Source organism: Myxocyprinus asiaticus, chromosome 9, assembly GCF_019703515.2.
Source record: "Myxocyprinus asiaticus isolate MX2 ecotype Aquarium Trade chromosome 9, UBuf_Myxa_2, whole genome shotgun sequence".
NCBI classification, from domain to species: domain Eukaryota; kingdom Metazoa; phylum Chordata; class Actinopteri; order Cypriniformes; family Catostomidae; genus Myxocyprinus; species Myxocyprinus asiaticus.
In genome coordinates, this window is record NC_059352.1 from 50,315,360 (window position 1) to 50,339,426 (window position 24,067).

General features: G+C 35.3%; 1 protein-coding gene across 4 annotated transcripts in view; it reads right to left on the reverse strand.

The window, feature by feature from the left end:
• Nucleotides 1–6,372: 6,372 nt before the first annotated feature.
• The window catches only part of chchd6b (coiled-coil-helix-coiled-coil-helix domain containing 6b), a 33,511-nt gene continuing 15,816 nt past the window's right edge, over nucleotides 6,373–24,067 (reverse strand). For 3 of the 4 annotated variants that reach the window (XM_051706396.1, XM_051706395.1, XM_051706398.1), the window contains 3 exons: nucleotides 17,910–17,980; nucleotides 17,282–17,417; nucleotides 12,633–12,743 (listed from right to left, as the gene is read on the reverse strand). In XM_051706396.1, coding sequence (XP_051562356.1) covers nucleotides 12,648–12,743; nucleotides 17,282–17,417; nucleotides 17,910–17,980 — 303 coding nt within the window. In that variant the 3' untranslated portion in view covers nucleotides 12,633–12,647. Of the gene's footprint in view, nucleotides 6,590–12,632; nucleotides 12,744–17,281; nucleotides 17,418–17,909; nucleotides 17,981–24,067 lie in introns of those variants that run through there. The other variant, XM_051706397.1, reaches the window with a different exon arrangement.

Consider the following 24,067-nt stretch of genomic DNA (forward strand, 5'->3'; position numbering starts at 1 on the left):
TAGAATATTGCTTTGTTAAAATGCAATTTTTTATGGGAGGTAAAGCGTTACGTTATTTTTGCATTACTTTTCTCTCTCAGCATCTTTCTCTTCTGCAATGCTATGCATTCCTTACAAGAGACATTACAGGTCATGCAAGCTACTGTACAATGCTCATCAAAACAACCTAGCGGGCGTCTCAATCAGTTCTTTAGTTCAATAGTCAGGGCACTGATCAGTGAGTCAGCTATTTTTAGGGCTATCTCATTTGCAAAACCATTCCAGTGCACTGAAACATTCGCTCCCTAAAAAAACCCACAATGCACCGTAAAAACCAAGGAGAAAGATTGCTCACAATGTTCCCTTACCGGAAACGTCGCCATGTCTTCTGAAGTCTCTCAAGTCGTTAGAAGACGAGCACAAGTGTAAAACTATGACGTCCAAGCCTTATTTTCTCTTTATAAGAGATGTTGCTTGTAGTCTTCATAATTACCATGAAAGTGAAACAATCTTTTAAATATTTGGGTTATTAAAAGAAGATTTAAAATGCTCTCCAGTGTATATTTATTTCTTTATGTATGCCATTTATCTGTTATAATTACACTGTACGTTTGAATATCTTCAACAATAGTGCCATGTATATAGCTGTGGTGCTGATTAATAACAGCTGCACTTCTATGCGCAAGCTCCTTAACGTGTTGCAGGTGATTGAATCATAAGTGTCCCAATGTTCAGTGGATCAGTTCCTTACCAATGCCCAATTTCGTGTTTACGATATATTGATTCATGACATATGGAGATGATTGAGACACAGGGAGAGTAAACAAACAGATATTTAGAAAGTAGGTCTTCACATCATATTTATAATAAAGAATCAATAACATGAATATGCATGATTTGTTTTTCCATCAGCATGGCAGCCAGTATGAATAATAAAGAATAACCACTGTCATACCTAAAGCAGCAAAGTCCAACACTTGAACCTGCGTCATATATGTCATCATATGCTGTGCCCATCGACAATGCCAGAGTCAACTTAAAAAGTTTGTAGAAGTCAGGATAAAATTCAGTGGGGAATGCCAGCCTAACATGTTCAAGTAATGTGTCTGATTATAAAAGAATATTTTTCACTTCAGTCATCTCAGTACACGCTTGTTTTGAGTTGATCCACGGTGCGTACAGACGCCACAACTTCAAAGGCACATGTTGATACAACTTGAATGGAATCGTTTTTAATGCTGCCAAAATGTCATGAAAACAGTTTCATGAATCAAACTACTTGTTTATTATAAAAAAAAAAAATGTAGAATCTTTTTAGAAACTAAGACATTTTCTCTGCGTACACAATCGATGTAGAACTGATCCAGAATCAGCTTTTCTCATCCCATTCTCACAGTTACAGAGAAATGTAACACGGAGCAGTTCGGATGCATAAGTCGTGAATTGAGTGAGTATTTCACCCTGTGTATCATGTCGTGGCCAGTGGAAAACTAGTCGTATAATCCCTCTGCCTAAACGCTTTTACTGATTTTTCAACGCAGTGTGTATTAACACATGAATCAACTGCATTTCACTCAACCGAATGCTGACCTCATATTACTTTAAAACACGAAATGTGCATTAACGTTAGCGAGTTGATTAACAGGCGATGTCTGTATCTAAAAGGTGGGACTTCCTTTCTACATCCATTGACTGCTAGATCTTCTTGGTTGGGCATTCCAGTTTTTCCCATTCATTTAAATAGCAGTGACTCGTCTCTGCTAAATAGTCTCTGGCCTCACACTCTATAGAACTACAATGCCCATCATGCACTACGTCTCCTCCCCGAAGTTTGCACACTTTTATTCCTGATTTCTCGCAATACAGGGAAAGTAGAGGTGTACAAAAGCAACGCGTTACTTTATTTAAAAAGTAACTGATATTTTGGTCTAAAATAAAAAAAAACATATTGCGTTACTTTACTCATTACTCGAAAAAAGTAATCTGATTACGTAATGCATGTTACTTGTAATGCGTTACTCCCAATACTGCATGCTACTGTTAGAACATACATAGATATATTGTCACGGTCCCGTCACTTTGTCAGTCTGGGTTTTGGTCTGACGGGACCGTAGCATTATCTGCCCATGTCTGTGTTTGTGTGAGTGCATGGTTTTGGTTGTGTCCCCTGCCGTGCGCTTTTCAGTCTGTTGTGTCTCATGTCTGGAGTGTGGTGTCTGGGTCCTGACTTCCTGCCTGGTTCGGTTTTGGTCTGTGTTGGGGCCCGGACATTCATACTCCTCGTCTGTCTGTTATTGACAAGGGTGCAACGCACTTGTATCATCCTGGCTGCATGCACTCGTATCAATAATTTATGTCTGTCTTTGTATCTGTCTCTTGCGACCACGGCTTTGCGCTGCACCTGGGTCACGAGCTGTCTTCATGTTGTGCTGAGGTTCGGTCACTTCAACCATAGGTATCGGGTGCATGTGTGGCCGAACTCTCACACAAGTGTCTTGTTTTGTCGCTTGTTGCGTTCATCGCGTGGTGTTTGCTTCACGATGTATGCTCAGGTTTTGTTTTGTTGTGTGAACGCGTGGCATCGCTTTGTTTTGTGTTGCTACGCGTTCTCTCGTCTTGTTGGTCGATTGGCATGAGTGTATATCGCCTCATTGTCTTGGCGATGTGTGCTCATTCCATTCGGATGTTTTGCTGTCTTGTGACAACATGCAGCTTTGTTATTGTTTCTGTATCGCCACGTGTTTCTCTGTCTTCTGTCACACCCTGCCTCCTTGTTTGCTCATTATTGTTTCATTAGTAACACCTGCCTTATATTAAGCCCTATTATAAGATTATAATGTTATATTATAAGACATAACACGAGACATGCTGCATCAAGCATGTATGGACAAGCTGCTGCAAAAATAGACATTACAAACAATCCCTTAATGTAGCAGATCTAGATCTTATGCAGCAGGATTGGAGTAGGGTTTCAGAGAAAAAACTCTTGCAGCGCTCTACAGTGAAACTGGCTTACTTCCAAACTAAGCAATTTAAATGTTACACAGAAAGAGACATGCAATTTAATTGGCTACCCAATTACATGTTAATGGACCAATCAGCTTACACCATACGAGCATGGCACCATTGGCTATCAGATAACAAGCTCAAAGAGCAGCTAGCGCTTTTTGAAATGTCATTAAATATAGTTACAAGTACTTGATTTTTAGAATCTGGTTATGTTATACAGATTACATGTAATCTAATATAGTAAAGTTACTAACCAGCACTGTTTATCAGCCTGCAAAAATTATTTAGCCGCATTCAAACATACAGCCTTTTCCAGAAAAATTATTTATAATTTCCAGTTTAGAGGTCATGTGTGAACATGACCCTTTCGAAAATACTGGTGAATTTTGCTCTGGGAATTTTCCTTAATGCAAAGTTGTATCATTACCTATACATTTCCATATTGATGATATGTGTGAACATAGCCATGAACAAAACTGTTTTCGGTTCATACGAGGTCAGGGCACACTGACAAAAGAATTACGTTTACTCTACGCAGTAACACCGGTGACTCGGAAGTAAGAAAAATGGCAACAAACTGATCAGATAGTCAAACTAGAGCACTTCTCTTCATCCAATCCGTAAATACATTTCCCGACAGCTGAAAGGAACAGTTAACGATTTCCCATGTATTCTCTGATGAACCCACGTTCTTCGCGCAGACCACTGTGTAGCGAAATACGTAAATATTACTATGCTTTCAGCCTCAGATAGCATCTCCGCCTTCGGATGCTAGCGACAGCATATTGATCTCTGTAGTTCAAAAGTCTCATTTTAAGTCTCCGAATACGGTGTCGTTGACTCTCGATCAGGTGCATAATATAATTTTATATTGTCCTCCAGGTCAGTTGGACATTGTTTCGAGGAGCTGGATGTGCTGCTATCCTCTTTTTCAGCAGCGGTGGCTCCAGAACATTTGAAATGGGGTGGTCTTTCAATTTGTTTCAGCATTAATACCATGTAGCATTAATATAGCCTACTGAGGGCTGTAGCAGTCATTTTAAAAGTGGGGGGGACACAGCTGTCAGTAGGTGGCTCGCACAGACCCAACACTTATAGTGCAGTATAAATATATTACAGTATATATTAATATATAAGTATTATATTAATATTTACGTATTATTTTTAATAGTTGTAGTATTTTAAAGATTCAAGAATTGCAAAATTAGCTGCAAAAATAAAGGGCATCTTGTGGAGCACTTGCTTCTGTTTCACACATGACAATAAAAGACTGGGAAAGCTGGTCCTTGGATAAATTATTTAATCAATTCCAATAATGACATTTGTGCATGTGCACAATTTAATTTTTTACTCGTGCATTGTGGGATTTAAAACCAAGTGGCTCGAGTGTTTTGACTATGTTCACCAAAATTCGTTCAGATCCATTTAATGATTCAGTGACCATTTCTGATGATGTCAGAAGGTGGTGACAAATGAGTGTCTTGTGTGATATTAGTTAGCCACTGAATCAACGATCAAAAGAAAATTTTAATCCTTTAAAATGTGTGTCTACAGACCTACAAAGAGACTTTAGTAAAGGTTTTAAGCATTAGAAGAACAAAGCAAATCTATCATTTCCCAACAGTTTGTGAGCTGCTGAGCATGACTTTTATCAAAAGACAAAAATAATAGTCTTAGAATAATTATGAGTTTCAATAACATCTGTACATTTTCATGTATAAAAAAGCATGTCTACATATCTATTCAATTCAGTCAAATGCTTAAGTGTTCTAAGAACACAGCAGATCTTTTTTCCTGCAGTTTGTCGACTGCACACCAACATAGAGGTAAAAAACAGGAGCTGATATTAAAATAGCTTTATATATTTAACAAAGATCTAGTAATCTGCTTAAAATGCCAAAAACATCAAACTATTACCTCTCAAACATAATGTAAAAAGCATAACTTAATAAAGACTCATGCGCTGATATAAACTCCACTTAAAATGTGTGCTTAAAAGAAGGATTGTCCTTTGTTTTTTTTCTGCAGCGCATTTCACGTAATGCTGCCAATCAAGAACAATATGCTGATAAATAACTCTCATTTGTGTGTTCCTCATCTCTAGATTATTAATATAGATCAACATCCATGCAGATAAAAAACAAGCATAAATGAGCATTGTTGAAAGCAACTTTGTAGAAATGAACGGAGCTGTGTTGATTAGACTGTCTGTTGGCCTATTACGCAAGGGTTGTTTAGTCTCATGAAACTCACCTGTGATTGGCTGGATGGTCGCCCAATCAGCCCAAAGTAACAAAATGCAAAGATAGTGTATACAAATCCAAAATTTGGACTCGGTATGGATTTAGCTTGGAAAAGTGCATGGGACAAAAATCACCTTTTTTAAAAGTGCGGGGGACGTGTCCCCTACATCACCCGCAGCTGCTACGCCCCTGGCCTACTGTATACCGATACTGAGTTTAAATGTGCTTATTTGCAACATACACCGATCAGCCACAACAGTAAAACCACCTGCCTAATATTGTGTAGGTCCCCCTCGTGCTGCAAAACAGCGCCAACCTGCATCTCAGACATGATTTTCTTCTCATCACAATTGTACAGAGCGGTTATCTGAGTTACCGTAGACTCTGTCATTTCGAACCAGTCTGGCCATTCTCTGTTGACCTCTCTCATCAAAAGGCATTTCCATCCACAGAACTGCCGCTCACTGGATGTTTTTTGTTTTTGGCACCATTCTGAGTAAATTCTAGAGACTGTTGTGTGTGAAAATCCCAGGAGATCAACAGTTACAGAAATACTCAAACCAGCCCATCTGGCACCAACAATCATGTCATGCTCCAAATCACTGAGATCACATTTTTCCCCATTCTGATGGTCGATGTGAACATTAACTGAAGCTCCTGACCCGTATCTGCATGATTTTATGCACTGTTGACACACGATTGGCTGATTAGATAATCACATGGATGATTGTTGGTGCCAGATGGGCTGGTTTGAGTATTTCTGTAACTGCTGATCTCCTGGGATTTTCACACACAACAGTCTCTAGAATTTTGTTTGGCAGAGGCTATTTGCACTAGGTGTAAATTGCAACGAAAAGCATCTTCTTTGCACTAAGTGCAAATAGTGTTACATGCTATTTATACCCCTAATTAAATACTAATATACAGTATAGGGGAATCACTGCAGCAGGTTTATTGTGTTTAAACCCCTACCCCTAAACCTAACCTTTCCTTGCAAAACTGAACCACGGTCACATGTTACTATATGTAACTAATATATGTATATGTACTAAGCCCCAAGAAGACATTGTTTCAGTTAATGGAAATATTATAGGAAATGTTTCGAAAGCTCCATACAATAAAAGACTATTGTGCACATAAGTCACAACTGTAGAGATTTTATTTTCTCACAGTAAATCAAGAAATATAATCAACAAACCAACACAACCCAACCCTGGTGCAGACATACAGTACATCCACCAGAGTGAGAGAGAGAGAGAGAGTGCTGAAAACATTATGGATGTATGGATGCAATTTGTCTCCCTTCTGCTCTTCTTCAATATTAACCATCATCTTCATCCGTGGTTCACCAGCAAGTTCTGCACAGAAAACAAACACAAATCAACATGTCAGCATTTGCTCTTTTCTATAACGAATCTCCTTTATCAGTTCAAGCATTCTGTGGATCAACTCCTCTGCTTTTAGTTTAGATTCTCCTCTTATTGAGTGAATAACACCGGTGAAGAGATTTTCAAGGATTAGTTATTATATAACCAGCACATGCTATATCTAAACTCACCCACGCATATGTATGCTCTATACATTCAAACACGTGATGGACTGACAGAAAGTGACGGAAAATACCAGGAGAAGAGATATCAAGGATAAATATAATAATACAGACATCATCTTTAGTGTGTGTGTCCTGACAGTCTATGAACTGTTGTTGTATAGAAAAGAGATGCATTAATATTCTTTCATCAAGACATGCCCCCTTCAACACAATACAAGGTGAAACAGGCCACAGCTGGATTATGGCGTCGCAATCAAGCTAGAGGGGCGTAAAACGAAGATGCCAGGCACAGTAGATGAGCGCCGCGAGCGTAAGAGCGCTAATCACTTCCCCTTGTGTCCTGTTCCTGCAGATTGTGTTGTAAATTAAAGACTGAGACAGCAGCTTCATCAGTGACCAGAATTCCTGTCCTTGGAGCAAATCCCAAATCCTCACACCTCGAGACACTGCTGAAGACCTCTGTCTCTCTGCTCAACACCTGCGCTGCCCGGATTTTCCATTTTATAATAAAACCCCAAGGGTGTCTCACTGCAGCATTTTTCACTGTACTGGACAGATGTTTATAAAGGAGTAGTTCATCCAAAAAATTACAATTCTGTCATCATCATTTACTGACCCTCATGTTTTTCCAAACCAGTATTATGCTATTTTTGCTGTGGAACACAAAAGGAGATATTTTGAAGAATCTTCACACTGCTCTTTAACATACCATATGACAGATAGTGACTAGTCTGTCAAACTTCCAAAAATGAAAAAAAAAAAAAAAAATAGAAGCACCACAAAATTACATGGTTGCATTTTTCATCTCATATTTGCTTTTTCTGACACTATTGTCTTGTAGGGTAAGGTTTAAGGTTTAAGGTAGGGAGGTCGGTTTTGTTGATTTAACTCTCCTATGGTATTTGGACATTTTTGACTGAAATAAATTGTTTTAATTTAATAAAATGGTTTCCTTTATTTGAGCAGTACAAGACCTGGTGACATTTCCTCCATTTGCCATCTGAACATCCGAAAAAAAATTGGGCTTGATTCGATAAGTCTAAGTTGTCATAAAAAAAAGCTACACCTTTGGTATTCATGGTCAAAATTGACCGACCATTGAAAATGAATGGGAAAGACCAAAAACCAGAGCAATTTTTTTATCTGCCAAATACAATCAATAAATCAGTCACAATGCAGAAAAAACAGACAGAAATTACAGGGTGAGACTCTAAAACATCCTCAGTGCAAAACATACACACCCACTCACACACAAACACACTTACACACACACACACATACAAATAAACTGGTGAGTCTAAAACACAGAGCTTTTTTTTTTTTACATTTGTCAAATAAAACCAATAAATCAGCCACAATGCTAAACATGCACACTCATAAATGAAGGGGTGAGACGACAATACACTCACAATGCAGAACACATTGCTCTACAGCCATCTTTTGGTCATTATTGGTATTACAAGTCATCTGTTGTTTTCCAGCTGATGACAGCAATCTGACACACTCTAAACCTTCTAGTCAAAAATGATCATGAATACCAAAAGAATGTTCCATTTTTTAATACCATACAAAGGTTAACACCATAGAGTATTAACCTTAAAAACCTCATCAGTTTGGCAGAACTTTTAAGGAGTGGTCACACTAGGCTTTGAGCATGCAAACTTTTTTTGGGCAGCGCAAACAATAAATGCTTGCAGCAATGAAATATGTATTCTTGGTATTGAGCCAAGAGGTCAATGTGTGGACTTTTGTATCCAGCGGAAAACAAAATTTCTTTGCACGAGCTTGCGTCCAGATGCTTTTGAAAGGGAGTAAATGTAGTGCGAGGTGTGGTGTGAACGTCCCTTTAGCGCCACACAGTGGACATTTTGCCTCAGAACTGCAGAGATATATGTAGGAGCCACGTTATTATGGAGTTATATTTGTGCCACAATTCTGACGCTAAAAACTATGGAGTAACATTAATGTCAGAATTCGTGCAAATTTATATTAAAATACATTTTGAGCGCAAAATTTATTTTTGTTTGCTCAAAATTAATTCATCTTTACAAGAAGACACATTGCTCTACAAACTGAGTTCACGCATGTGCAAAATAACTTTTTAATATCAGGCGTGGACAGATTGGTGGCACAAATATGACATCATACGTAATATCATTTAGCAAAAATGTCACCACAGTCATGTAATTTTCAACAGATCAGGCTGGTTAAATCTGAACAGGATAGCGAATGAGATTTCAGTGCTGTGACGAAAGGGAAAATTATCAGTGTTTTTACGGTGTTCTTTGTCATTTTTGGAGCTTGACAGATGCGGTCACTGTGAACTATTGCTGTATAGGAAAGAGCTGAGTAAAGATTTTTCATAATTGTGAACTATTCCTTTAATATCTTTTTTGTTTCTACAAAACAGCAATGAGATTAAATGGAGAGCAAACATCTGCTGAAGTCTTCTGCTTCTCAGATGTTTCTCCTGTAAAAAAGACCCCAGTAATCTCACATGTGTCTCCTTTAGAGTTTCAGAAAAGATCTCAACAATGTCTCAAACTGTGCTCAGATTTGCCAGGATGCCAAAGTCTGCAATCAGCCATCTGAGATCTCAATCTGAACATATCTTATCAATTCTTCCAAGACAAAATTATCTATCTATGCCATCCACATTCATTTTATAGCTGCGTACTTACTGTATGTCAACAATTGACTCATTTAATTTTAGCAGAAACATCTCAGACAAACTTGATATTTGTGATGAAACATGAATGTCACACATTGAAAGACAACACAAAGATAAATACATTATGCAGGTGGCATTTCTATTTTGGTACAGTCTGTGTGTATAAAAGCTACTGTCACCTGCCTTTCATGTGCCATTTTTAGCTTTCCCGTGATACCCTTACAAATATGAAGGTCATGAAACATCTACTGTCTTCTCACAGATATAAACATGATACAGCATCTCTGATTTCACAGCTATCACAGTCAGGAGAACATTTCCATACTTCTGGAGGAAGACAATCTAAACAATGGCTGTCAGTGTTATTATTTAAATAAATCAAACTGATGGATGGTGGTCTTATAGCCACAGAACGGCAAATGAGAAATGTCAGAGGCTTTCATGATCTCAGGATCTTTCTGATGTTTCATTATCAGCGATCTGTCAATCAGAGCAGATTGGAGTGTCTCTAGTGTGAATGCTGTAGGCACTTCATACTAACAGGTTTGTTTCAGGACCGGAGGTGAGCTGTTTTGCTCTGGCTACATTCACGCAGCAGCAGTATATGGTTGTCAGTCATGTTTTAAACCATGGGTGGTGCTAGGGCTGGGCTACAGGGTATTAAGCCCCAAATGTTTTCAGTAAAGCCCAGAATGCTTTTATCATCTAGAAGTAATGTCAAAAGTACCAGAGCTTCAGTATCAAGTTGATACTAAAACAACAAATATATTTTTATATAAAGAGCGCACATGCAAGACGAGTGCTCGCGACTTGCGATTGCGGCTTTTTGTGAACGGTCTTGATGAAATATTGGAAAGTGTGTTGATTTTATCCATCCAGATGCAGTTAGTACCAAATATTAAGATATATAACCCTGAAAGCAAAGAGTAATATTTATTCAGATGGTGCTCGAAGAATTTGCAAACTTTGTCATTTGTCTATTTACAGACTGCTATCTTCTAAACTAACTTTAAACACCAGACAAATCAATAATAAACTGTCGTTGAACTTCGGAAAGCAGAAAGGGACAAATACATAGTGTTAAAAGCATGCAACTTCTGACTTTCGAGCATATCTGAGGCTGAGACAAAAGTTTGTGGGAGCTTTTAGTTTTAATTTCAATAATATTTAAAGATTTACTAAATGTCACCCCACAGACGTAACATTTAATCTTTTAATTTAAGCTTGTGCGACCCCACGTCCACATGCGTGGACGTTGTATTTTGGCTTCGCTATACGCAACACATAATTTCAATTAAAGATGACTGAATAATGTTCACAAGACTCTAGACTGTCATTTAAGAGTTAAACATCTGTTGCACCGAGTCACGTGACACAACAACATGATGTCGATTTCCGTGAAGTGCTTCTATGGGTACAGAGCCAACAAAAGTGCCTCTGGTAAGAAACCTCTATGATTTTTCATTGATACCTGTTTGGGTGTAAAGAGTAGCATCTCTAGTTTCGTTTGATATGCCACTTATTCATTTTTGGTGCGTCAGTGTGGCAAACATGATGTCCACATATCTGGATTTTGGGACATTATTCCCTCAAAAGTTGAAAAAACACGTTACTTATTTTGAATAACTTTCAAAATAATCTGTAGGTCATTTCACTTCATTTTAATAAAAAAATTTAGATTTTAATTTATCACTGTACAATAAGGTGCTATTCATTAACATAAGTAAATGTATTCCTATATTTACTGTGCAATTTCACATTGAGAATCAATGTATTCATGCAAAAGCCGAAAAATTTTTCAGAGGCTTTATATGGAGTTAGGATGAAAATAAGGTGCATTTCAAACTGTTCTGAGACCAGTGCAGACAGACAGCACACTGGAGGTTAAGTCATTCACTAAATAGGGAGCAAGGGAGCATCCTATATCTCTCTATGCAGTTAAGTGCATTCACTCCTAAAATCTGATCAAAAGTTCAGTTTCAGGCTGCAGATGATGTTTGGATCACTCAACATGTTTGACAGACATGTGACAATGATAATCAGTACATAGATTCAGAATTTATAATGTATCATTTTATTTTAACATGGTTGGCAGTGATTGGATGATGCTGGACATTACTTTGAATCAGAATTAATTATGCTAATTTCTGATGTAATGTCTGTAACATCTCAAAAATATGAATAATCAACACTCCTGGAAACATAATAAACTATAATTATGAGGAAAAAATCTTTTGTATTTTTAGTATTTAGTAGCATTGCCTTTAAGTTGTTTAACTTGGGTCAAATGTTTTGGGTATCCTTCCACAAGCTTCTCACAATAAGTTGCTGGAATTTTGTCCCATTCCTCCAGACAGAACTGATGCAACTGAGTCAGGTTTGTAGGTCTCCTTGCTCGCACACACTTTTTCAGTTCTGCCCACAAATTTACTGTCAGATTGAGGTCAGGGCTTTGTGATGGCCACTCCAATACCTTGACTTTGTTGTCCTTTGCCACAACTTTTGAGGTGTCCCCATGCTTCACAGTTGGGATGGTGTTCTTTGGCTTGCAAGCCTCAACCTTTATCCTCCAAACATAACAATGGTCATTATGGCCAAACTGTTTTTGTCCCCATGTGTACTTGCAAACTGTAGTCTGGCTTTTTTATGGCAGTTTTGCAGCATTGGCTTCTTCCTTGCTGAGCAGCCTTTCAGGTTATGTCGATATAGGACTCGTTTTACTGTGGATATAGATACTTGTCTACCTGTTTCCTCCAGCATCTTCACAAGGTCCTTTGCTGTTGTTCTGGGATTGATTTGCACTTTTCACACCAAACTACGTTCATCTCTAGGAGACAGAATGCGTCTCCTTCCTGAGCGGTAAGATGGCTGCGTGGTCTGATGGTGTTTATATTTGCATACTATTGTTTGTACTTCAATACATCGATTTTAAAAACTATCAGCCGGATAATCAGTTAGTGGCTTTTTCCACCACCTTAGTTATCATATCAGCAAAATCCAATATCGATCAACCTCTAGTGGATGGTGACTCACTTTAAAGCTTTAAAAAGCACAGAAATGTGTCATAAAAGCAGTTTGTGCATCATATTCCAAGTCTTCTGAAGGCACACACTCGTATAATTAAATGACTGAAATTGAAGACGTTATTCACTCTCAAATCAAAACAACTCTGCAAATCAAATACGGCGAAACATCAACTGACCTGTTTCAGTGATGTCACTTTTTCCCCGCAGCCGCCATATTTGTGACCATCAGAGGGAGGAAACAATGGCGGTGAATGGAAAAACACCTGAAAAACGATATCAAGAAAAACCTCAAAAAAACAATTTTTGATCCATGCCAAGTCCCAGGAGAGGTGTATACAGGTCTGAGGTCAGCGCAAATACTGCAAAATTTGACTTTCGTGGACATTAAAATATATTTTATCCACGATTTTCCTCCGTACGCCAGAGAGTCTGATGTGTGACCGGCGAGTGCACACACCTACCGGTACATCACTGTGAACATCTCTCATTCAGAAGTTACACGTTTTCGTGTTGCTTTCTGCTATGATTTGATCCCGTCTGTATGAATGTAAGAACTGCTTAACTCACGAAGAATACACAGAAAGCAACCGAGGCATATTAGTGAATATGACTTACATTATAGTCTGGTGGTGAATAAAGCCTGTTCTTTTTAATCTTATGATCTGCTGTTTATTGACTAGCTTTAATATATACACATTAAATATGTAGGGCTGTATATTGACATTTATAGTGCTTTTTTATTTATTACAATGTGTTACAATTATGACGTACCTTTATACAGTCTGGGTGTTATGAATGGCATTGTCCTATGTACATTTCCAGTTTAATTGTATCCGAATCGATGATGTTATAAATATAACTGACACATGTACAGATAACTGACATGTCTAAATAAATTAACAAAGACACACACGTGTTGTTATCTGTGCTCTCCCCCTTCATCGCTGCTTGCCTGCGGTGAAATGAAGCCGTGTCACTTAAAAGATAAAACTTTACTGAAAGAAAAATTACATTTTGACTCTGGTAATTAAACACCAATATCACCCTTTCAAGATTTATAAAAAGAAACAAAAATTTAGCCGACTTTTGAAACAGGTCAATAGCATCAAACCTCATTGGTTCATGCGTGTCTCATGACCAAACATAATGACACAAGAAGCAATGAGGTTTGATGCAACTGACGTGTTGCCATATTGGATTTGTGCATCATTTACATGAGTTTACAATGATTTGTTTGATTCGAGAGTGAACAAGGACTTAAATTCTATTCATTACACAAATTAATTGTATGGCTTCAGAAGACTTGGAATACAGTGTTTGAGTCGTATTGACTACTTTTACTATGATTTTGTGATTTATTTTGTACTTTATGGAGTTGTAAAGTACGGAGTCACTATTCAATTTCATTAAATGGAGATTTATTTACATTTTGGGTGCTTTTTTAAGCTTTAAGTGAGTCACTTTCAAATGCTACTGCTACTGAAAAATATCACCTTGTGTTCTGCAGAAGAAAGAAAGTCATATGAGTTTGGAAAGCCATGCGGGTTAGTGTTATGAATATTTCAGCATTTTTTATTTATGGGTTAAATATACCTTTAATAATAGGTTAGACATAACCCCAAACAAAGATGAACTCACATAATGAAAGACAAACTGTGCAAAACGGTCCAATAATCAAGTGACGAGCCTTGGACAACTGTATATTGCCAAATAAATTGGTTTTATTATTTGTTGCTCTAAAATGCACAATATGACTCTGACACTTAAGCATATAAATAATCTGTAATGGCATCTGTCATAAAACCACAATATCGGTCGATCTCCATTTAGAGGGTTTGTGTTCATTCGTAATATATTCTTGTTTATATGAATATTCTGTTCAGCTCTGTCTTTAGCAGCACAGTACGTTGAGAGCTTTGGTTGGTCCTGCTGTAGCTGATTTTTTTGGATGTAAATGTCATTCATTAACACTGTGTTACACTTCAATAAGTGTGTGGCAGTGTGCCCGCTCTAGTTGGCATACTGCCATAGAGCATGCCAGCCTCACACCCTCACTGACTGAGATGAGCATGTGTGTGTGTGGAGTCCTGCTGTGCTCTCTAACACACACACACACACACACACACACACACACACACACACACACACACACACACACACACACAGAAATCCTAATAAAAGCTGTTGTTATCTCTCTGTATGATGCATGATAGATCCAGTATTAAAACGAGCTCTCTCTTACAAACACACACACACACACAATTACACACCAGCACAAATCTGAAAGCAGAGAGTGGATGCTAGTTTTTATTTCCTGTAGAGGAAATGACTGATGCATGTTTCATAATGAACTATCCCTCTGTCACACATTAGTGAAAAGAAAAATGAACAAAAACATAAGCATGCATAATATATCTGTGATCATATCAGTTTCAGTCAATATTAATGTTTTTAATTATCAGCGCTGGTCTGATTTGGCCAATTTTGGAAGCAGACGTGTGTTTATGTTTTTTTCATTTTTAAACAATATACTATTTTTCAAAGTCAGGCTTTAAAAGCATAAACAGTAACTATATGTCATCTTTCGATGCCTGGTTTTACTTTAATGCCAAGATTTTTATTTTGGTACTAATTAAATAAAAATTACATATATATATATATATATACACACACACACTGGCGGCCAAAAGTTTGGAATAATGTACAGATCTTGCTGTTTTGGAAGGAAATTGGTACTTTAATTCACCAAAGTGGCATTCAACTGATCACAATGTATAGTCAGTGACATTACTGATGTAAAAAACAGCACCATCACTATTTGAAAAAAGTCATTTATGATCAAATCTAGACAGCAGCCATCACTCCAACACCTTATCCTTGAGTAATCATGCTAAATTGATCATTTGATACTAGACAATCACTTGCCATTATATCAAACACAGCTGAAAGATATTTGGTTCATTAAATGAAGCTTAACATTGTCTTTGTGTTTGTTTTTGAGTTGCCACAGTATGCAATAGACTGGCATGTCTTAAGGTCAATATTAGGTCAAAAATGCCAAAAAACTGAAGATTTCATCCAAAGGTGTACACTACAGTCTTCAAAGACAAAGGACAACTGTCTCTAACAAGGACAGAAAGAGATGTGGAAGACCAGATGTACAACTAAACAAGAGGTTAAGTACATCAGAGTCTCTAGTTTGAGAAATAGACGCCTCACATGTCCTCAGCTGACAGCTTCATTGAATTCTACCCGCTCAACACCAGTTTCATGTACAACAGTAAAGAGAAGACTCAGGGGTGCAGGCCTTATGGGAAGAACTGCAAAGAAAAAGCCACTTTTGAAACAGAAAAACAAAAAGAAAAGGTTAGAGTGGGCAAAGAAACACAGACATTGGACAACAGATAACTGGAAAAGAGTGTTCTGGATCTTAACCCCATTGAGCTTTTGTGGGATCAGCTAGACTGTAAGGTGCGTGAGAAGTGCCCGACAAGACAGACACATCTATGGCAAGTGCTACAGGAAGTGTGGGGTGAAATGTCACCTGAGTATCTGGACAAACTGACAGCTAGAATAACAAGGATCTGCAAAGCTGTCATTGCTGCACGTGGAGGATTTTTTGATGAGAACTCTTTGAAGTAGTTTAAGAAGTTCTGAACAATTTTTTCAAATTGTAATAGTAATTTTTCACATTATTAATGTCCTGACTATACACTGTGATCAGTTGAATGCCACTTTGGTGAATAAAAGTACCAATTTCTTGGTTCTTGGTCTAGACATTATTCTAAACTTTTGGCCACCAGTGTGTGTGTATATATATATATATATATATACACACTACCGGTCAAAAGTTTTGAAACACTTACTCATTCTTTATTATAATTTTTTTTTTCACATTTTAGAATAATAGTAAAGTCATCAAAACTATGGAATAACATAAATGGAAATATGGGAATTATGTTGTGACTAAACAAAATCCAAAATAAATCAAAACTGTGTTATATTTTAGCATCTTCAGAGTAGTCACCCTTTGCCTAGAATTTGCAGTCATGTGCTCTTGACATTTTCTCAACGAGTTCACATCTATGTTGGGCACTTATTGGCTGCTTTTCTTTATTATTTGGTCCAAGTCATCAATTTCAAAAACTTTTTTCTTTTTTTATTAAATTTTAGTTTTATAATGAAATAAATTAGTATGGTGCCACAATTATATTTTTGTCTACAAAACTAATTTCAAAGATTTAAGCATACGCCTTCAGATCAAAAGATTAAGATCATGTGAAACACTTTTGACCGATAGTGTGTGTATATATATATATATATATATATATATATATATATAATTTAAATACCTTTACACAAATGTGTTACTAATTATAAAATATAAAAACAATTTATGATTTTTAATATTATTAGTATTATTATAAAATAGAGTATAGTATAAAATGGCCATAAAAGTTATTGGCTACAATATTAATATAAATTTTAATTTAAATAAAATAAATTAAACATAAAAATTAATTCCTTTTTATCTTTTATTTTATTTCTGTATACTTTCTTCTTTCCTTTTTATTCATTTTAATACATTTAAAAAAATATATATTTTAATTCAAATTTAAAGTGATTGTAAAAATTGATTTTTATGTTTCTTTATTTTCCTTCTGTATTATTGATTTGTAAAGCACTTTGAATTACCATTGTGTATAAAATGTCCTACAGTATATAAATAATCTTGCCTTGCCTGTCTGCATCAGCCAAGATTTCCATATCAGAGAAACAAATCACACACTCATACTCGTACCTTCTTGGATGTGTTGATGCAGTTCATATAGTCTTTGGCGAGTTGCGAGCACTGCAGCGTCTGATGTTTGTTCTCTCTGTAGCAGTTCAACACCTGCAACTGCAGCCCAACACAGATGGGGGTCACATGATGATGCCTGATGATAAATAAACACAATTACTATAAAACAATCCTGGAAAACTACAGATAATGGTGTATATCTCGACAGAATACAGTGTTGAATTAATTAGACTGAATAGAAATACTGTATATCTGATGATTCAGATGATTTACATTATGTGCCCACCCTACTGTAAAATGATAATAAAGTTTTCAAAATCTTTCTGCCTTTGTATACTGGTATATTTCCTTTTTTGATGACAGTGATGGATAATACCACGTTACCACAGTTTACTCTAGTAAATACAATCATTGTAGGATCTATTGTATTTTGGCATAAACTATGATTACCATTGTAAATTTAAATAAGGGCAAGAGCAGCACAAACATGACATAAGAAGTTAACAGCATCAGACTGGCACAATCACTGCGATGCCACCTAGTGTCCTGACCAAAGGCTGTAATCAAAAGCTGAAAAATCAAGTGAAACTTTAACACAAAACACTCGCACTCTCTTTAATTTACTTACTTGATATTGGTCTCTGCTTTAACCGCCTCTTCATTGTACATCTGTAGAGTCTGTTGATAGTGGTCTGTATTCTACAGGAGACAGACAGAGCGAGAGAGAGAGAGTTATTTACTTTTATTACCGTCACATTTAGCGGCATTCGTTCATTAAACTGCATGCATACATAATACACACAGCAATTAAACCCTCTGCGAAATATTTTAGTTGTTATTTCCTGCAGCTCTTCTATTATTAATGTCTAAATGTTTATTTACAACAACAAACACTCACAATCTGACTTTCTGCCAAATACATCATTCAAATTGACTTTCATGGAGGCATAAAACAAGAAATCGTAATTCATTTTTGTTTTTTTTCTCCATCAAAGCACATTTATTGTGCAATCTCTATTCAAGGTTTTACCATAATAACTTCTCATTTAAAGTCAATGTGAAACATGCTTTCATAATGTGATATATGTATATCTGACATAATGTGATATATGTATATTTGACATAATGTTATATATGTATATCCGACATAATGTGATATATGTATATTTGACATAATGTGATATATGTATATCTGACATAATGTGATATATGTATATCTGACATAATGTGATATATGTATATTTGACATAATGTGATATATGTATATCCGACATAATGTGATATATGTATATCTGACATAATGTGATATATGTATATTTGACATAATGTGATATATGTATATCTGACATAATGTGATATATGTATATCTGACATAATGTGATATATGTATATCTGACATAATGTGATATATGTATATTTGACATAATGTGATATATGTATATCCGACATAATGTGATATATGTATATCTGACATAATGTGATATATGTATATCTGACATAATGTGATATACGTATATCTGACATAATGTGATATATGTATATCTGACATAATGTGATATATGTATATTTGACATAATGTGATATACTATGTATATCTGACATAATGTGATATATGTATATTTGACATAATGTGATATATGTATATCTGACATAATGTGATATATGTATATCTGACATAATGTGATATATGTATATTTGACATAATGTGATATATGTATATCCGACATAATGTGATATATGTATATCTGACATAATGTGATATATGTATATCTGACATAATGTGATATACGTATATCTGACATAATGTGATATATGTATATCTGACATAATGTGATATATGTATATTTGACATAATGTGATATACTATGTATATCTGACATAATGTGATATATGTATATTTGACATAATGTGATATATGTATATCTGACATAATGTGATATATGTATATCTGACATAATGTGATATATGTATATTTGACAATGTGATATATGTATATCCGACATAATGTGATATATGTATATCTGACATAATGTGATATATGTATATCTGACATAATGTGATATACGTATATCTGACATAATGTGATATACGTATATCTGACATAATGTGATATATGTATATCTGACATAATGTGATATATGTATATTTGACATAATGTGATATATGTATATCTGACATAATGTGATATATGTATATCTGACATAATGTGATATATGTATATTTGACATAATGTGATATATGTATATCCGACATAATGTGATATATGTATATCTGACATAATGTGATATATGTATATCCGAGTGAAGCAGGATATCCAATGAGAAACATTTTATTTAGGGCAGGACTGTATAATGTGATATATGTATATCCGAGTGAAGCAGGATATCTAATGAGAAACATTTTATTTAGGGCAGGACTGTATAATGTGATATATGTATATCTGACATAATGTGATATATGTATATCTGACATAATGTGATATATGTATATTTGACATAATGTGATATATGTATATCCGACATAATGTGATATATGTATATCTGACATAATGTGATATATGTATATCTGACATAATGTGATATACGTATATCTGACATAATGTGATATACGTATATCTGACATAATGTGATATATGTATATCTGACATAATGTGATATACTATGTATATCTGACATAATGTGATATATGTATATTTGACATAATGTGATATATGTATATCTGACATAATGTGATATATGTATATTTGACATAATGTGATATATGTATATCCGACATAATGTGATATATGTATATCTGACATAATGTGATATATGTATATCCGAGTGAAGCAGGATATCCAATGAGAAACATTTTATTTAGGGCAGGACTGTATTTTGACTGGATGGTCTCATCAGTTGACACTGTGATGTTGTTAAGTTTTATTTACTGAGTTTTATGGACATTTACACATCAGCTTTAACTAAATGATTCTAGAACACAGTAGTGCAAAGTTTCTAATAACTTTACAGGTCTATATAATGACCATCGAGCAGTCTGTATGATCACTAAGATGTAAAACAATTAGGGATGGGGTGATATGGTTATCTCACGAATCGGTTCGATATACGATTAAAGGTTCACGATTCTATTTAATCTCTATTTGATATAATAACACTTAAATGACAAAATATTACAGAATTTTGAGCAAAATACGCATTATAATTTCTCATCAAAATAAAGTTCTTTAATACACAACATAAATGCACAAAGTTTCAATAATAAGAGTTTCTCTTTAAGAAAAGATCACAAACAAATAAGTTTTCAGAAATAGTGGGGTACATTCAGGCTGATCATGTGCAGAACAAGCAATAAAACTGAACAGAACCTGTCCTGAAAAAGTAAGTGAAAGTGTATATTTATATTTTAATAATTTATTTGTCATCATTATTATAATAAAAATTTAACTTTGTAAAAATACAAAAATTCTACATTATATTAATTAATATTATATAATGAAACTGTATATATAATAAAGTATATGGGCTATCATTGTTTGAAATAATGTGTATAATTTACAAGTAATAACATTTGTTATTTACATTAATTTATATAAGAAATGCTAAAAAGGTTACTGTCACTTTAAAGGTTTCAACGAGCGCCTCAGTGTTCCCGTTTAGCGAACATCAACACAAATCTCTCAGTTTCTTTAGCGCATCCATGCTACGTGAGATTAAAATTAATATTTATTTTTACTTTTTTATCTGTAAGGATATTAAGACACATTATTCAATGAAATGGAGTCGCCTTATCTTTGATGGACACACATTACACGGAGGAAACGATCCGTTTTAATCTCAAGCACTTTTAATAAAAACAAGGTGATTTTCCAGGTATTCCAGTTCTTAAATTTCTAAAAACTAAATTCAAGCACTTTAAGGACCTTGTGTGAATCCTGTAAACAGTGCAGAAAAAGTGTAGTAGTGGTAAAATCAATTGATAGAGAGATTATGATGTTTGACGGGTCGTTTCATTTATGATCACATGGACAGAAAACAATGTTACAAATTTCGAAATATCTAGTTATGCCACGATATGGTTCGTCATTTTTTGGTTCACGATATATCGAAATTCGATATATTGTCCCATGCTTAAAAACAAGCCATTATGCTAGAAGCACCTTTAACTTTCGGTTCATGAGTTATTATTATTTAGTGATTTAGTTATTTAGTGCTATTTAGTAATGACAGCCAACAAAACTATTACAAGAAATTTTTCATTTTAGTTGAAAACAGAAGACAAAATTGGGTCATATGATGGAAAACAGGGTTTCTCCAGTTTTTTTTAAATGTTTCTAAAATTTTCGGTCAAAACTGACCAGGAACAGTAAAGTAAGCGGCATTTTAGTGCAAATGAAATGCTGTATTAATCAATCAACATTTGGGAACTTGTTACTCATTTCACATGCAAACAGATTAGCCAATCATAAAAGGTCATTTACATATAGAAGTCTTAAAGGTACAGTAGCACAAACAGCCAGTTTAATACCAAGGGTCAGAGAGAGGGTGAAAAATAGTCATAAAAAACTAAACTATGACTGTTTTTGTGAAAGAAAGCTTGACAAAGTTGATTTCAAGGGAAAAAATAAAATGCTGCAAAAGTGTTCATTATGGCTCATTTAATTTTATCGTTGCAATATCTGTTCTATCTTTGGCTAAATTCTGCAAGACACAAAAACAATTAGTTGAAATGGATTATAATCTATCAATGTAATTACAATCTCAGTCTGTATCAGTCACACAGCTGGAATAATCAGACTCTGATTTCTCATTAAATCTACAATTACCCGCTGGAAGATGTAAAACGAAAGCTGAGTAATTGGAGTGAATCTTTGAGAAAACAACAGAAATGGCCAGTTTTGACCTCACAGGTGAATTCCTGACAAACTAAACTAGTACATGAAAATATTTTCTGCTCTGTATTTTCTCTACACTCTATTTTATATAACTGAATCAAAATATAGTGATAAACAGCAGCAATACACCGAATATTTCACTTAAAAAAGAAGGCAAAGTCCCTTTAAGGCTGCTTGGGGCTCAAGTGAATTAGTGAATCATTTATGTGAACTAGTTCATTTTCATGAACCATCCGAAAGAACTGACTCACTAAAATGAATCAGAGTTCCATAACACTAAATACAGGGGAATCGTTTATTTTGAACAGTTCATTTACATGAACTGTCCGAAAGAACCGATTCACTTAAATGATTCAGTTTTCCCAGCGCTACATGAGAGAGGATGGTTAAGGTGCAACACTACTGTGAAAATAGTTGAGCTACTGAAAAATAGTTAGTAGCGTCACTACTTTTAGTCAACTACTAAACTTTCCAATTTTACACTTGTGCTGTCGAGGTAAAAGCCTGTCAGACTGGGGCAAATACCTGAATGACAACGACAGCAGGGTTTTATCCAAAACATGAGCAGATTAGTCTGTTTTTATTAGAGTTGCAATTTCATATTCAGGCAGAGGACATGAAGAGAGACCAGAAAGAGCCAATGGATCAGGATCAGTGTGTGTGAGTGTGTGCGTTGTATGTGTGTTATGCTCAGGATTGAGCATTGCAGATCAAAGTGTGTAGGCTAAATGTTAAAAACCTTGAGCCTTCATTTAAAACATCACACACATACTGCGGCAACACAATGCATTCAAATCAGAGTGGAGCCGATTAAAGGGCTCACCTCAATAGAGCGAGAGACACAATGTGAAAGAGAGAGAATTTGTGTGTGTGTGTGTGTGTGTGTGTGTGTGTGAGAGAGATAAGCTATACATGAAGTGAATGTATCTAAAGAGGTTAATAGGATGTTTTTTTGTAAGATTTAAATAATTTTGTTTTTTTATTAGTTTTCTAAAATATTTTCTTATGCATTTCAAGTATTAAGGGTAGGGTTTGTTCCTTAATAGTCATTATAATTAGCTTTATATATAAACAATAGAAGTCTATGGTGTGTCCTCATTTAAATGTAAGGGATAAATTACAGTCCACTTTGTGTCTGAGTTTATTTTGCGATAATGAGCAGCTTCATTTTAAACGAGTTAAATTATAAAATGAATTGTTAGGGATCAAATATCTAAACTTCCATATACAATAGCAAGAAAAATTATGTGAACCCTTTGGAATTAGCTGGTTTCCTGCATGAATTGGTATTAAAATGTGACCTCATATTCGTCAAAGTCACCAGTATAGACAAACACAATGTGCTTCAGCTAACAACACACAAACAATTATAATCTTTCATGTCTTTATTGAACACATCCTATTAAACATTCACAGTGTTGTAGAAAAAAGTAAGTGAACCCCTAGGCTAAAAGCGTCAACAAAAGCTGATTAGAGTCAGGACTTGGCAAACCTGGCATCCAATTAATGAAATGAGATTAGAGCTACTTTGACTTATAAAAAGCACTCAAATATTTTGAGTTTGTTATTCACAAGAAGCATCTGCTGACGTGGACCATGCTTCACAAAATCTCAGAAGACCTATGATCAAGAATTGTTGCTTTGCATAAAGCTGGAAAGGGTTACAAAGTCATCTTGAAGAGTTTAGATATTCATCTGTCCACAGTTGGACAAAATGTCTATAAATGGAGATGATTTAGTACTGTGGGTACTCTCCCTAGAAGTGGCCGTCCAGCCAAGATGACGCAAAGGACACACCGCAGAATGCTCAATGAGTTAAAAAAGAACCCTAGAGTGACAGATAAGTACTTGGAGGAATTATTGGAACATGTTAACATCTCTGTTCATGAGTCTAC